Source organism: Pelobates fuscus, chromosome 5 (assembly GCF_036172605.1).
Source record: "Pelobates fuscus isolate aPelFus1 chromosome 5, aPelFus1.pri, whole genome shotgun sequence".
In the NCBI taxonomy this organism is placed as follows: Eukaryota; Metazoa; Chordata; class Amphibia; order Anura; family Pelobatidae; genus Pelobates; species Pelobates fuscus.
The window spans coordinates 364,702,347-364,719,888 of NC_086321.1; the positions used below are offsets into that span (position 1 = coordinate 364,702,347).

At 39.9% G+C, this 17,542-nt stretch overlaps 1 protein-coding gene across 1 annotated transcript in view; it reads left to right on the plus strand.

The window, feature by feature from the left end:
* Nucleotides 1–3,002: 3,002 nt before the first annotated feature.
* SHISA6 (shisa family member 6) overlaps nucleotides 3,003–17,542 on the plus strand; it is a 229,426-nt gene continuing 214,886 nt past the window's right edge. Inside the window, exons 1-2 of the mRNA XM_063456057.1 lie at nucleotides 3,003–3,037; nucleotides 3,795–4,713. Of these exons, the coding sequence (XP_063312127.1) occupies nucleotides 4,157–4,713 (557 nt within the window). The 5' untranslated portion in view covers nucleotides 3,003–3,037; nucleotides 3,795–4,156. The remainder of the gene's footprint in view (nucleotides 3,038–3,794; nucleotides 4,714–17,542) is intronic.

Consider the following 17,542-nt stretch of genomic DNA (forward strand, 5'->3'; position numbering starts at 1 on the left):
TAAAGTAACTGCAAATGTTAGTTCCACTGGCTCTTCATGCCTAAAGAATATCGGCCAGATTCACCAAAGAGATAAAACACACTTTAACTTTTAGACTGAATGCTGGCGAGGGTTAACGTAGACCCTAAAGGTTCTGCACGCACAGACTTCCCGTGCAGAAAGAGAAGAAAGAGAATGGCAGTGCTGGGGATTCCCTCCTTATTAAATAAATAAAATAAAATGTAAAAAATGTAAAAAAAATAAATAAAAACAAGACAGGAAGCCAGCTGAGAAGGGTGCCAAAAGCTAGCAACTTAGCAGAAGGATGCTAGCAGTTGTCTAATTCTTGCAGATGTCATCTGCAGATCCTCGCTGGGTAGCTGATAGGGACTGAGAGCCTACACTACATCCGCACTGATTGATATTTCACGATTCATTAAGCCGGGCAATAAGGAGCTAAAGGAATACCTGCAAAAATGGTGATATCAAGAACACAGAGCATGGGATGATTTGCATGTGCTGGGGAGATTTTATGAGTATCAATCTGCCCCAGGGTATAAATCGTACCATGCAGAGTGCACACATTTAGTTATGTGGGTGTAAAGGTACAATTTCCCATGTAGGCTCCAGAATCCCAATAACTACACGTGAATTACGGTGATTGTTGCTATAGCTACACGTGCCTTAGAAATATTAACCCCTTTGCTGCACCATGCCGCTTTCATCAGTCTGGTACATGACAGGTCTATAGTCGCCATTTGGGCAGTCGGAATCCAGGACAAACCACCCCCATAACCTAACCCAATAATACACAGACACTAAGTAGTATGGGGAAATTTGTCCACAGCTTTATTAACCAATAATTATAATAATAATAATAATAATAATAATATCGATAATAAATTAACAGGTAAACATGGGTCATTGCCCCCCATACTCCGCCCCCTCGCATCCTGTTCCTTCGGCTACCATACAAAAGGCAATGACCCCCATATAATAACACATATATACATAATTATAACATACACCAACTTTATATCAAAGTGCCAACCACCATTAACCACGGCAGGGGTATACCCGGATACCCCTGCCCCACCAGGTTCTGAGCCACCTCCAGGACTCGAAACCTCTCAACCACCGATGACCACAATCTGTTTATTCCACCTCACGTTCATCCAGGGGAGCCTATTTCCTCTCCTTCAGCTCCCCGTCCCGCCGCTGTGAAAGAAACGGGTTAAATAAACACAAAACAAACAAAGGGAGGGTGGGTGGGACAAACTCGACCAGGTAGGAAGTTAGAATGACTCACCTAAAATGGCTGCTCATTTAAATAGCCAATCCCACTTACCCATAATTCCAACCCTCGCTTACTTCCTCCTAAGCCCGCCTCCTAACCCCTGTCAAGGCCTTTTTCCGCTTAGCTGCGCTCTAGCTACATGGGGCTACACAATCGGTCAATTCAAATAAATAATTAGTAGGTTTTTTTTTGTTTTGTTTTTTTAGGAACGGGTGCAGTTAACAGGACAAACTGAGTAACGTGCTGATGTCACACCACCAAAAAAAATTCAATAACAAATGGATTCAGACACAAGCGTTGGACGCAGAATTTGCGGTCATACATATTGACAAAATCATTTGATCACAATAAAAAAAATGAATTTGCTAAAAGTAGGAAATGGTGCAAAATCCACAAGGGAATTGCAGCTTTGGGGACAACACAGGTGAAATTGAAATTTTTTGTTTGTTTTGCTATTTAGCTTTTTATTTTTGCCTGTCTATTCACAGTTTACTTGCCAATTCTTTTAGAATCTTTAGTGAACAAATCAAAGTGTGAATTTTTAGGTACGTGTAGGTCAGTTAGAGGTTAAGCCAAGTTACAAAGTCATCATCTGGCATCTTTAGGCAATATAGGCTTAGGTTTAAAGGGACACTATAGGCACCCAGACCACTTAAGCTCATTGAAGTGGTGTGGATGCAGTGACCCGCTCTGCATGAGGACATCCGGTGTCAGTAAAATCCTCATAGGAAAAACATTGAGGCAATGATTTCCTATGGGGAGGTCCTAATGAGCTTGCGATGCTCGTTCGCTGCACATGGCCATTTGCCCCATCCATCAGATGAGGTTGGAGGAGGTTCTGACACAACGCTGAGGGACATTGGCACTGGAATCTGGTAAGTAACCTTTTTAACCCGTTAGCTGCCAAGGTGGGGGTGACGGGGGAGGGGGTGCCAGAGTGCACTATAGTGTTGGGAATACAGATTTGTATTTCTAACACTATAGGATCCTGTTAATCACTACACACCAAGTGAATTTCAAAATGAAAAATTTGTAAAAATATTTTCCAAATAAGCAACTATTGGTTCAAATGTTGTCATTTTGTTTTCAATTCAATAAAATTCAGTGTGTAAAATTCTAGAAGTGGACGGGCTAAACTGTTATGAAATTAAAAAAAATTAAAATGTTTGATATTTTTATTGTTTGAAAATAAATGGAATTAAATTGGATCTGTTCCCTGTAGAAAGGACAGCTGGGTTGTATCGGAATGATACGACCATGTACAAAAAGCACAACATTTTCAGCTCTGCAGGCCCAACAAACCGGAATGAAGCTAACCGTACAAAGACGTTGCATACCTTATTGGCTTATTAATATAATGTTTTTTTATTCTCACGCTTTGTAACCCTAGAGGAACCCTGAACTTGTGCAGCCTCTCAGGTCCCCAACCCTAAAATCTGGGTCCTACATGCTCGTAATCCCCAACGAAACAGAATATAGATACACAATTCCCTGTATTAATCATATAAAAGAGCCCCCTCCCCTTACTCCCACCATAGGAACGCCTATTACTTATTGTCCTGGAGTGATCATGTTCTATAACTTGTGCACGGGTGACGTTTGAATAAAGTGATGCGAGGAGGGGGGAGAGAAAAAAGGCTCAGTGGGATGTGGGTGGATCACATTGAGATCCCATCCTCCCATCTTACTAGGGCAGTCAGCTTGCCGGATTCTCTCTTCATTCAGGAGCAGGGCTAACATCTGCAGTAACAGGCAGCAATGGTGAGTACATTCAATGGAGTGAATGCGTGCACTTTCAACATCTGCCCATCCAGTATCCCTTCTACAACAAAAAATCTAAAAATGTAAAAAATGTATTATTTTCTTTGTCTCAGTGCTGGGAGACTATTGTTCTTTTTTTTTTTTTTTTTTTTTTAAATTGAATTATCTGCCTCATTAACCAAAAAACCTGAGCTTGCTATATGTAAATTGCAGATAGAACTCCATGTAAGATAAATAATGTGTATAACTGCAGTCTGGAATGTTCAGGACTGTGGCAGATTGGGTGGGGGGTGGGGGGTGGGGGGAAAAAAATAATATATATATATATACAGAAAATCCAAGTGGAGGGCATTTGCTATTATGGAGTATAGGAAAAGGGAATATGATCTCTTATTGCTTCTGCAGAACCCTTTATGTCTTGGATTTTGGGTTCAGAGTGAATTCACGCTTGAGTCTTGGTTGAAGGCATTTAACCCTTTCTAAGCCAGAGGGAGGTTGGTGAATGTAATAAGTATGCAATAATATAGAGGAAATTGGTCTCTCTAGTTTTCATAGATTTTTGAAGACTAACTGGGCAACATGGTATGGGTGCAAAATAAAAAGATCATTAAAAAAAAAATGAATTTGGAAACATTAAAAAAGAAAAGCAAATAATGGTTGTGTACAGTTTGCTGGGAATGTGGGCTACACAGAGTGCAATGAATTGTTTCTAAAAAATAAATAAAAATGTTTGTCTTCTACCCTGTTTCCACCACAGTGCAACTTGCTGAGGATTTGGTTTGTAAGCCTACAATAGGTCTGGATATGATTCGGGGTCTCTACACGTCTTTAAGGAATATTCGCTGGAATGTATCACCATAATGAAAATTTAGGTTTTACCACATGCAGGAAAATATTTGAGACGGTGTCTGGCACACTACGATACCACCTCCGTCTGACTTACAGGCACACTGGATGAAGGGAAGCAAGCTGGATTTATGGATAACACGTTTTTGGGGTTTTTGGATGTAAGACTGTAATTACAACAGGCATCCTCCAAACTGCAATACACTAATTAATCAATAAGTAACAAACTTTGGTATTTTATAGGTTTGTGGAAAATCTTGGATACTGTTGACCATGAGGTGGCCACTCGTTCTACTTTTTGTGATCTTCCTAGATCCGCTAGGTCTTCGGGACGACTGTGAAGCCGCAGCCAAGGCTAAAGGAAAAAATCAAGGTCAATCTAAAAAGCCTGGAAATCCCAAAGGGAAGGAACTTAACAATACAGCTGTGCCTCCCGTGGTGACCACCAAAAAGGTCAAACCTCCCATTGTGCTAGCATACGACAAATGTATGGGCTACTATGATGTCAGTGGGCAATGGGACAAAGAGTTTGACTGCAACCACACTGTCCACTCGTACTGTTGCGGGACATGTTCTTTCCGATATTGCTGTGACACGAAAAGCAAAAGACTTGACCAGGTATCCTGCAAGAAGCCTATATGGCCTGAGACGGCCAGCACTAGTGTCATTGATGTGGTGGAAGTAGACGCCTATGACCCACTCAATGACAAAACCAACACAACTGTCTACATCACCTGTGGTGTAATTGCCTTCATATTTATTGCGGGGGTCTTTGGAAAAGTGGCTTATGACAAAGCAAGACGTCCTCCTCGGGAAATGAACATACACAGGTAATGTGGGGACCACGAGGGTGGACAATAGACAAAGAAAGTGGGAGAATGGGGCAGCTACATGTTTCTTGTTTGTCATTTATACTAACGATACATTTTTATTAATTTGTATGTTTAGTAGTAAAAGTTGTGTTTGTGAATTTTGTTCACTTTTCTCATAAAGTATGTAATTTATAGAAAAAAAAAATCTCGGCAGATGCTTCTTCTGGCTGTTTCGAGCCACTGGCACCAAGTCAATAACAGAAGTAGTGCCATCAAATGATAAAGTGTTTCTATTATAAACGTAACACTGGGTCACCATAAGCGGAAATTCATAGTGACCCTTCGAGACATGGAATGGCATTAAGCTCACACTGCCCAATGGATTTGCAATGTTTCGCAGATCCAACTTAATCGGTAAAATTGGTAGCATTAAATTGGTGGCTACTTTGTAATCAGTGATGCTTTGTTGATGGTTTTCAAGTTAGGGAGAAAGATTTAATTATGCCACGGGGTGAAACTCACTCCTATATTACTAAAGCAAAATTGCCAACTGAAACTTAAATTGTCCTTCTAAACCTGTGTTACGTGCTACTGTACTTTTTGCTTGGATGTAAAAGGTTACTGTACCTATCTTGGAGGGGAGTGAAGCTGATAACCTCGTCAGAGAATATGGGGCAAACATTTTATTTTGAGGTTTGTTCCTTTCTTATTATATTATGTATTTGTTATGTAACTGTATGATTTAGAGTCCACTTTGCAAACTGGGCATTGTGTAACTATTTAACCCTTTCTATCCCGGAGCAATGAGCAATGCACATTAGGAAAGGTAGGTCTGCATGCATGTCTCTTTTACTAGCATTACATGTCTTCCCACAATACAACTAAGAGGTAGGTATGCTAAATGATGTATTGAAAAATAGATTAGCATATTTTTAGCAATTTAGTTGGGAATCTTGCTGTGTGTTTTTCTAACTCAGCCGTTTTTTTGCCTGCATTTTCCAAATTGAGTTTTAGATTTATCATTATTCAACTTTTTAGGAAGGAAGTAAAAATAGTAGCTGCCCACAAAAACAAGTGCTGCCTCTTTATGCCTCACTAATTAAAATCTCAAGTGCAACAAAGGTGCTTTGCCACGCAGAAACCTGTTTGCCACCGTGGAACTCTAAAAAAAAATAGATGGCATCTTTGCATTAAAAAAAAAAAGACTGTGCTCTCATGATCACTACGCTTCTTTGGGTTGCTATGTACAGAAACAGTTAAACTGGTTTTAACAAATTCATCTTCTACGGGAAGCATATGGAAAGAAAAAAAATATCTAAGGGGAGGTTTATAAAGGCAAACATAAGTGATATTATGGAGAAAACAGCTAAGTATGTCCAATCACCATGGAAACCAGGAGAACGTCTCAACATTTAGCACTTTGCACACAAGTTTTGCCATGATGAACCCCCTCTCCCCCACCTACATTTCTAAGTGCGCTTAAAGGGCTGGGTAAATGGCTACTGTAGGATTACAATGTCCCGGGGTTGCCTGAGGATAATGGGGGTTGTAGTTCAAAAACCTCTGAAAGGATGCATGCTGCTGTAAAGTTTTAGGAGCGGCACAGCAGGCTACAACCATGAATGTGTGAACAAGGGTGACGTACTATTTGGGGAGGGCATTTACGCTATACCTATAATAATGCCCCCCAAGTATTTGACTGCACTTACCCACCCAGTAATACATCTCCTGAGAGTAGAGACTATTCACAGGGTCCTGCTCTCTGCCACTCTCTGCAATGGAAGATGTAATGACTGACTGACTGACTGCTGCTGCTATCCCCGGGGAACAATGTTATCGAGTGCACAGGGAATAGAGTCAATTTAACCTGCTGCTGGGAACTGGAACTTTATCTCTCCCAGCTCCATGTGAATGTTAGAAGACAGGAGATTCAAATCGAGTCTTAAAGATACACTAACACGACAGGTCACAGGGCTACAAAACCACATATACACCATCGCTATGACATTTCTACAGGGTGCCATTTCTGTAATCAAACAGCATTTTATATATAAATATTGTATGACAGAGACTGAGATATACAGGCGGACAATGAAAAGGAGAAACAGGCAAATAGGACAGGATACTATATAAAAGATGATGAAAGTGGGCAGCTTATATGGAGAAAATGGATAGTTACCAATAATATCTCGAATGTTCGACCATTCCATCCTGTACAGTCTATGAAGTAACAATTTTTTTGAATGGGTTAAACAGGGATCACCTAAGATATAATTTATATATCTCACATACACATTGCCCATGGCAACCAGCTTCCATTTAACCGATTTCACGGTTTTGTTAAAGCTATCATATTCATGTTGGACATTGGACACTGGACACCACAACATATCTATAAATTAGCCCCAAGGGTCAATTCAATCCGTGGTCTTCAGAATATGTGACAAAGACCCCATAGAGTGGTCATTAACTGGCTAAATACACCAGGTCTTTTTCTAGGAAAGCTAATTCATAGTAATTGATCTCTGAGTAACGTTTCCAGAACTCACCGAGTCAACCAAATTCCAGTATAGATTAACCCTGAGCGCAATAATTGGCTCGCCCCTCTGGAACCCTCATGGTAAATGTAGCGAGAGCTGAGAGAGGATTTATGGAAACTGGCCAGGGCAGGAATGGTTAACTGTAAGTAAACAGAGCTCAAATATTGGATTTAATAATACTACTAAGCGACCTAAAGATTACCATGACGTTATAAAGAGTAATCTGACTGTCCTCTTATTGTCCTTTTTAAATAAAAAACAAATTTCTTCAAAACTGTACATGTATATTACATCCAAAAGCAATTAAATGAAAAAAATCAATAAGCTGTGAAATGAAAATAACTAAAAATAATAAAAAAAAAAACTATTTGCAAAATCATCTTTCTGAACCAAATCTCCCAAATTTGCCATTTTAACCCAAATTGGGCAGATTCAAAAGGCAATTCACACACATTTCACTGTTTAGTGAATAAGCCCCCCTTTTTTCACGCCATGTACTTTTCTGTTATTAAGTCGATTGCCAAAGTGAATTTTCCTTTATTCGCTCTTCTGATCTCTCCTTTTTATTATGATACGTAGGATATGTAAATAGAGCGTGTGGCCGTAGCGTGATATTTTTTTGGTAATAATTATTTAGGATATTATGAGCCAGAGTAGATAGAAACTACAAAATGCAGCATCGTCAGCCAGTACGAGCACACACTGTGAAAGATGGATAAATAGGAAGTTGAAATCTAAAGATCAATAAAACGATGTTTGCTTTGTACAGAAAGATGAAACACTGTATTAAAATAGAAGATAAAAAGAAAAATGCCTCCATTTTCATCTTCCTATACAACTTTTTTTTTTTAACGTGGATTCCCTAAACACTTGCTAGATTAAACAGTTAGTAGGATGAACCCTAAGTAACGTCAATGTGCCCATAACACATTGTTCCTCAAAGAATCTACGCTGGCCTAGATCAAGCGCCTCATTTAAATACAGCAGGCATGTATAGTGCAAAGTAAGGATGGCATTCCCTGCTGGGATAGCGCAATGACCAATATTGGCACCATAGAGGTTTGTCAACCACAAAAACATTTCAGACATTTGCGATCTGCGTTTCCTATAATGCTCATCCAGTCAAATGACTGTCTGAGCATCATGGAAACGAAGTCTACAAGCACGAAGGGAAGGTGCACATGTTCGTTATCACTAGTCTATGAAGACCAGATTGGAAGGATGACACAGAACATTTTTCAAAGAGTTAAATGCGCAATATACAGGTCTGATTTAAGTCTCTTTCAGCACTTTTGTGAGATGTTGGGGTCAGACAGTCATGATTTTTTATTTTTTTATTTTTAAATAACTCTCTGTATATTCCTGGTCATTCGAGGGGAAAAAAAGAAAAATGTATTTTTTTTTTTTTATAAAGAAAGTTATAAAAAATGTATTTTCTTCTGGGTGCACTAGTCCATCCTGTCCCATCTACTATGAAACACTTTGATAAATGAATACGATATTCGTAAGATCTCAGCCACTTTCTAACCTACCACTGCACAAGACATCTTCAATCAGGTCAAATGTCATACGTGTCAGGCCGCATTAAATCTAACCTGTAACAATGTGACACAAGGAGTGGATCAGCATAGGGTGTTGCTATAGCAGCAGAACACTTCTTAAAGGTTTCAGTGTTAAATATTGGTTTAACTACATGGAGGATCTCTCTGCAAACCATTCCAAGAGCAAATATATTTTGTGCATGTGAGAGAGCGATATCGAAGCATTTAAATTGACGGAAACATAACCATGCATTTTATTTAAAAACCTGCCATTGGTTCACACAGGTTGTGGTCTCTAAATGAAGTAGCTGGTTTAATGTCATATCTGGGTAAACACAGAAACATAGAATGTGACGGCAGATAAGAACCATTCGGCCCATCTAGTCTGCCCAATTTTCTGAATACTTTCATTAGTCCCTGGCCTTATCTTATAGTTAGGATAGCCTTATGCCTATCCCACGCATGCTTAAACTCCTTTACTGTGTTAACCTCTACCACTTCAGCTGGAAGGCTATTCCATGCATCCACTACCCTCTCAGTAAAGTAATACTTCCTGATACTTCCTCTGTAGTTTAGCATATTAGCCAACTCGTCTGGTTACAATTACGTGTTGGTTAGTCCACCCATTGTACAGTGCTGCGGAATTTGTTGGCACTATACAAATTATAATAATAAGCATTATGCTCAGCCAGTCTTTTAACGTCAAGGAGAAAATCACCTCTGGAAGCTTAGCAGCTCTGGACGATCACTCTTGTTAAGCTTAGCCAGCTTTTTCCTGAGCCCAGCTGCAGTTTTTTGTACAAACGACTGTGCTGTAAGTTAATGTTCTTGCATCTGCCTGAGGGATAAATAATCCTATTCATTGCTCTGCATTCACAGCAGAACATTATTCAAAGAGAGAATCAGTGCTGAGTCTCTCCTACTGCTAGAATGCAGAAACCCCCAGAGCAAGAATCTGTCGATCAAGGATGATTTCTATACACGCTATAACAGTGGGGGCAGTGGATGGGCTAGCTGAACCATTATCATTATTATGTTATTATTTATATAGCGCCAACAAATTCCGCAGCGCTTTACAATGGGCGGAAAAGCTGGCGAAATGCGAATATAGAGAGAGTAGAGTATGGTTTGCAATGGTGTTGAAACGTGTTTAGCTAAAAGGTCAGGAAGACAAGACTATTTCCACAAGCTTGTTAATTTTCTCATTGTCATGTAAACCTCTGGAATAAACGGCGAGATCTTTGACGTGCTACATGTGTGCACATTATAGCTTACATTCTTACAAAAGAGTCAATTAAACACACAAGTAATAGATCAAGTAAGATGTTACCGGTGTCAGGATAACATTGTACATAATGGTCAGATTAACAATATATGGGCAGATTCACATGAAATAATAAAAAAAATAAAAAAAAAACATTCTAAGAAGAAGAGAGAAATAATTTTGGAAAGAGGATAGACAGACAGATAGATAGACAGATATATAGATAAACAGATAGATACTTAATTTGAAGAGCATTTTTTACTCATTCACATGAGATTTGGGCCAAGGAGACTAACGTGACCAGGAATGAGACTTATGACTGCACTCCGGAGGACTGTTGATAAAAAAGTCTTAGTTCTTGAAATTCTTATAGCTGTATGATTTAGAAGCATGAAACCCAGTGGGTCCAATCTTTTGTAAGTTTAATGATGAGGCAGGGTGTCATATGTGTTGGAGGATTCTTAGATAAGCCTGATACACTGGGTTCTAGAGAATGGAGGAGTCCTCTGAGCACATTAAAGGAACATTATAGCATTAGGAACACTATAGGTCTCAGTCCCTACCCTTATTTAGTCCTCCACAGGTGCATTAAATAAAAAATAAAAAAAATAATAATTTGACTTACATTTTTCCATCGGAAGGCTGCCTTAGTGCTGCACACCTCTTCGCCTCCTAATCACAGAAGTGCGTTGGGAACCGAGCAGGCCTTTAAATTCCACAACTGAACACAATGAATCACTGCTCACCTATGGGGGCTTCCCCATTATGTCACAGAGTTTTACTCGGTCAGTGTTGCGGAAGTGCCTCTGGTGGCTGTAATACTGAAAGCTACCGGAGACGGACCTAAAGAGACACTATAGGCATCCAGACAATTTCATCTCATTAACATGGTCTGTGTGCAGTGTCCCTGTTTCAAGGAGTTTGACTTGTGACATTATAGTGTTTGGAATGCAGCTTTGTATTCCTAACACTATAAAGCTTATTTAGCCCTAAAAACACTGCAATGTTTTGCATTACAGGATTAAGGGGACAGGGACACTGCACACCGACCACTGCAATGAGGTGAAATGGTCTGGGTGCCTATAACGTCCATTTAGGTGCACCTCCAGTAGCTGTCAGTATGACATCCACTAGAGGCACGTATGAGGCGCATATTCAAATGTATTATAATTAAAGTTACACATTTAGATATAATTAGCAATGATCTTTGGTAACTGGTGGCAGCAAACGATTCTAGAAATGTATTTTTTATATTTTCCACTCCTGGGTGAATTGCTTTCCAGTGGCAAACCATAAAACCTAGTAATGGGGTTAGAGTTTCAGATTATTAAAAACAGGTAATGATTCTAGGTGAGATGGGGCTCCACCAAAAAAGTGCTGGTGCCCACAATATAAATATATGCCACATGCCAGATCTGGCTATGTATCATGTGCATGTGGCACGGTGCACACTACTGACAAGGGAACTGCAAATTATTGGTCAGAACAGCAAAGGTAGAAACAAAAATGAGTGGAAGAACCTGGCTGTTTTGTCTAAATCTTTGCAGGTCTTGGTCTGACAAATTATCTCTCTCTCTCTCTCTATATATATATATATATGCATTATATAGGCCAATAATGTCCACTATACATTAACATTGCATATCATTTTTGGAAATAAAGAAGCATTTGCAAGCATTTAGGACTAATACATTTCATGTTTTCTTAATAAGAATTATAGGCAGTTTTTACGCCACCTCTTACTTACAAATACTAAGCCAGATTATCCTCCACAGTTTGCATTGCCAGCTATATATCTGCGTTTGTTGGAGACATCACTGTTCCAATAATTCGTAATGACCTTTCTCAGCGAAGCGTATAGTAACGGATAGCATGTGTGGGTGTTGCACTGCGATTAGCCTTCATTCACTGGCAATATGCCCAGGAAATGACAACATTTGTGTTGTCGTGAGATTATGACATTACCAAGTTATTCAGAAATTATGATGTCACTGTATATATGTGACCTCACTATGTTCCATTTTGTGTCTCTCTCTATCTGATCCAAGTCAGGATGTTTTTGATTTACCAATAACTGTAAAATTTAGCATCCAAACATAGATTTAGGAGAAATTACGCATTGCTAAACTTGGATCGAAGTGCATTTTCATAGTGAATTAGGAGCGGAGGTTCCTTGTTCTGGGTTTATTAAACTCAGACACAACAACAGTATGGAGCTCCTAGAAAAGAGGGACATTATAATAGGAAAGAGGAAGAGAGGTCCAAAATAAGGGCTGTCCTTCCTAAATAGGGACACTTGGGAGTATGTAATTTGTGACCCTTTGGGCATCATTAAGTGTTGGTTTTCATTCAGGAGATAAACTCTTTCTCCAACGTATTGAAGATGTGGTGGGAGCAAACATCAGAAACGTCAGTGTGAAGTTTTATTAAAATTTGCCCTTACCACAATCTCATTTGATACTTTGTTGAATGTTCTGAAAGTGGAGATACCATCACCAGCCAAGTTAAAGGACCACTCTAGGCACCCAGACGACTTCAGCTTAATGAAGTGGTCTGGGTGCCAGGTACCTCTAGGATTAACCCTTTTTTTTATAAACATAGCAGTTTCAGAGAAACTGCTATGTTTATAATGAGGGTTAATCCAGCCTCCAAATCCTCTAGTGGCTGTCTCAGTGACAGCCGCTAGAGGCGCTTGCGTGCTTCTCACTGTGAAAATCACAGTGAGAGCACGCAAGCGTCCATAGGAAAGCATTGTAAATGCTTTCCTATGCGACCGGATGAATGCGAGCGCGGCTCCTGCCGCGCATGCGCATTCAGCCGATGACGTCGCGATCAAGATGGAGAGGAGGAGGAAAGCTCCCCGCCCGGCGCTGGAAAAAGAGGTAAGTTTAACCCCTTCCTCTCTCCAGAGCCCGGCGGGAGGGGGTCCCTGAGGGTGGGGGCACCCTCAGGGTACTCTAGTGCCAGGAAAACGAGTATGTTTTCCTGGCACTAGAGTGGTCCTTTAATGATGCTGATTTGATTGACACTGGAAGTTAACAGAGCAAACTAACAAAGCAAAAATGCAGGAGTGAAAAAGGCAGTAGATACCTAGACAAGCCTTCCAGTTGAAGCAGTAAAGTCAAACATTATCATAAAAAGGATTAAAAAAAACAAAACAAAAGTGGAATATCCTTCCAGTGGAAGCAATAAAGGCAAACAATGATATAACAAGGGTAGTAGATACCAGAATCATCTTCCTGGCAGCAACAAAGACAAATAAATTAAAGAAATGGAAAAATGATTTAGACACCTGTAAGGATATCCCAATGGAATAACGAAATGAACAAAATACTTCAGACGGGCAATTTAGAGGTGAACCAACTGGTTCCTATCTGCCAGCGCAATCGAGGTTTACAATGAAATACTGATCAACATATTTCTTCTCATACAATAGATATACGTCAGATAAAAACATACACTCACATGGCATCCGTAATAAGATAAACTCATCAACCATAATAGCATAGTAATGACACTATCCAGATCCATTGAGGTGTACTGTCATCCATTTACAAAGGCCAAAACACAGCGATTAATTCACTAAACTGTGAATTCAAAAACAAATTGCAAACTTTAGGGGTAAAAAAAAAAAAGCCCTCCAAAAACGTTGAATTTGTGAAAAGCACAGCGATTTGAGCCCATAATTCAGTCTTGAATTTATTACAATTCAATGTTTAAAGAACAGATCGTTAAGTTGAAAACTGCAGAGAGTTTTATAGAATTATTCCCAGCCCAGTCTGCATCTTACACCCACATATCACACGCTGTCACAGCACAAATGGTAGGCAATATGTAATAAGGACGGCGATATCTCACTTCTCACAATGATGGAGTCACAGCATTGGATGTTATGTTGCCTTAAGAAACCTAGCTGGCTGCTGATGGGTTTTGTATTGATTTCATTTTGTGTCCATACAGCGAAAGCCAAATCTTAGGGGTTACAGTGTGCGTCACCGAGAGAAGCAGCAGGGATTAGCTCACAGATATGTTTCCTAATCGTGGCATTGCAATGCATCCTTCTCCTAATTACAAACTAATGTAGTTTATTCTAGACTAGTTCTGCAGTACAGTTAAATGGATAGTATGGACTCCAACACAGCTTTAACGAATTGTATTGCTCAGGCATCACTGATATGCTGCCACTTTCTGCATGATCAAATCTTTGTAGTTTTTGGAAGAAAAAAAAAATATATATATATATTTTTTTCAGAATGCTGCAACATAAGCCATCCAAGTAGACACGTACAGGGTTATTCATGAGATTCATTTCTGAGAATTGCCTGGTCAAATTGCGGTCAATTAGTCTGTGACATTTGTCTAAATTAGATTCAATAACTAAATGTGGTTCCATGTCTGGCACCAACAAGTAAAGTATACTGATGCTGACTGCAGAGTGTGATTCCGATGCTTCTCATGGAGAATCGCATGGAGAAGCATTGTCCCAAATAGTTAGCTATGAGAAGCATTAATTTAGACAATTGTCCTGGAGCTTGATGACATTATAGAGGGGGAATTGGCTTTAAAAGGGGAGGATGTTTCTGCAATGGATTACGGGTACAGGTTTAAGTACAATTTTTACACAAAATAAAAAAAAAACATATCTGAGAGTATAGAACTAAATTAATAAATGAGCACTGCCGATTAAAATAAAAATGGGGTCTGGACACACCCCTACCTGCTTACCTTTCCACAGGGAAGGGTTATAATCCGTGGTGGTCCTGCAAGGCTATAACCTCAGGGGGTTCTGTGGTCCGTAGCAGTACAGATCACGTTAAATGCTGTTTTGGCCCAGTGATCATTGAATCAGTCAGTAGTCAGAGTTGCCATGGTAATCCAACAGCAATACTATGACTCTGAGCACTAGGACCGCGAGGGAGAGTTTAAAGCATTCCCTACGATGATTTAAATGTTATTTAGTATATTGCCAAAGGCCCCATCCAGCCGGGGCCTTTTCCTAAGAGCCCAGTCGCAATAGTGTCCACTGCGACCCTAGTCGTTTTGCGACTGCTTGTGCTAGACATAAAGGAAAGTAACTTGGAAACCAATACAGCTGCCTAGTGAGGTCAGAAGCAACTAACACACATATACCTATCATATAAACTGCTAAAAATGGGAGATCAAAAAATGGGATGCTTAAAACCAAATTATTGTATTAATGCATATTGAGTACTATAACTTCAATAAGCTTTAACACATTAACTCAATGTTAAGCTTTTCTTTGTACTCCCATTGTTATGTCATTTTTATTCCCCAATATTAGACCTTTGTGACATCACATGTATTCGCTGGAAGCCATGTTATTTTAAGTGAGCTGCGCATGTATCTCTTGTGCCTTGCCATGCTGCCCTACCTCACACAGCGCTGCACAGAGTGGTCTCTTGACGCTGGCTGTACAGAGAAGGGTATTTTACTGTGTAAGATATTTCAGAAAATTAGCATTCTCTAACACCTTACATTCCGGTTTGTCACTGGTATCACAAGCGTTGCCAGTTAACCCCTGCAGCTCCAGCAAACCTCACCCATAGATACAAAAAAATTGAAATGAATAAATAAAACTATACACACACGAATTAATAAAACTATATACATTTGTTGCACAACTGCAGCTTCTCCGTGAACCACATGCGAGCTGACAATTCTCAGTCTATCCTAGACACCCCCTCCCCCTTTATTCTCAATAAGCGCAAAACGTCATTCTCAGAATAGTTTTATTAATGTTTTTTATTGAATAAAGGAAGACACACAGGTTTATTTAGAAAGAAGTGAGAATTCTAGCTAAAAATTGTCAAAATGGTCAATTATTCAGCTATGCTTTCACTTACTCTGTTCACAAACCAGGTCTTTCATTTTCACAAAATGAGAAATATCCCAAAAGGTAACATCTCTGTTAGGGTACAATAACTATTGGGAACATTGAACGTTAAAGGGACACTATAGGGTCAGGAACACAAACATGTATTCCTGACCCTAAGGTGTACACCATTTACTCACCTTATTTACAGCGCTTCTCCGGTCTGTCAGCGCAGGCTCCACCCCCGATCCACCTCCTTGGTGACATCATCAGAATTTATGATTTTTAGCCAACCCAAATATTTCCCAATGGCAAAGCATTGTTTTGGCTAAAATCAGCAATGAGGCAGGACTGGGGCAGGGCCAAATGCTGGCTTGGCGAATCCGCACCTCCTCATAGATATTGATGGAATCAATGCAGCTCTATGAGGAAAGTTCAGTGTCTCCATGCAGAGAGTGGAGAAACTAAATGGCAGTCACAATGTGCAGCACTGCCCCAGGAAGCAGCTCTAGTAGTCATCTGAGGAGTGGTCACTAGAGGTATCCCTAGGATGTAATGTAAACACTGCATTTTCTCTAAAAAAAGACAGTGTTTACTGCAAAAAGCCTAAAGGGAATGATTCTACTCACCAGAACAAATACAATAAACTGTAGTTATTCCAATGACTATAGTGTCCCTTTCAGTTTGCTTACTTGAAGCAGTCGCTTGCGGCCGCCACTATTGTCTACCTGAAAACCACTTATGACAGCTGCTGGGATTGGAAAGAAGTTGACAGTGGAGCTCTGTGTTTTGGCAACCTCATAACACAAAGTAGCCCCTACATTGTCTTATGGCATCTTTGGATTATGCTGCAATTACAGTGAAATTGCTATGCAGTCAGCGTGAGTATTTCATAATCATTATATCTTTATGAAATACTGAGATATGACAGAGACATTTTAAGTAGGAATTCTCATGTTAGTAAATTAACCTTATAGATGCAGCACAGGTCCTCTCACATAAAGATACAGGAGAGCCTGTAAAGAGTAAAGGGTTAATTCATCCACCATGAAAATGTCTGCTTTTAGAAGTGGTTATGGTGGTAGGAGTCTGTAAGTGCAGCGTTTCTGTTTGAACGTGTGTGCTGTGGGTTAGTGGCACACCCAACAAACGAAAAGTAAGCAGCCCGGCTTCCTAATGTCAATTCTGTGCAAAAATTACGTCTGTCGTTAGTGCATGACTGTCCTCTGAATGCTGATGACAGACATTCTCAGCTCATCTGTGTACCCTCCCTTTAATTCGAAATTGCGAAATTGCGAAATTGCGAAAACAAAAATGGTAGCATTTTACTGGATGCTCACTGTTCGGAAGGGGGTCATGGACTAATCTGAATACAGGATAACGCTGCTCGCTGGATGCCGGGCATTCTGACGAGGAGCAAAAGCTTGAAGGATTAGCAAAACATTTCATCCTCTCTCTTAACATACGTAGTTTGCCGGCAGGGAACCCGATATACATACTGTATGACAATACACAGGGAACAGAAATAATGTTATAGTTTCCAAGGAAACATATTTGAAAGAAAATCAGGAACTCTCATTGATTGCTAAGGTAACTGCCGAGCTGTGCACGTACAGGTGCACTTTGTAAGAGCTGGCAAGTAATGGGAATTAACTGCTGCATCACCGGT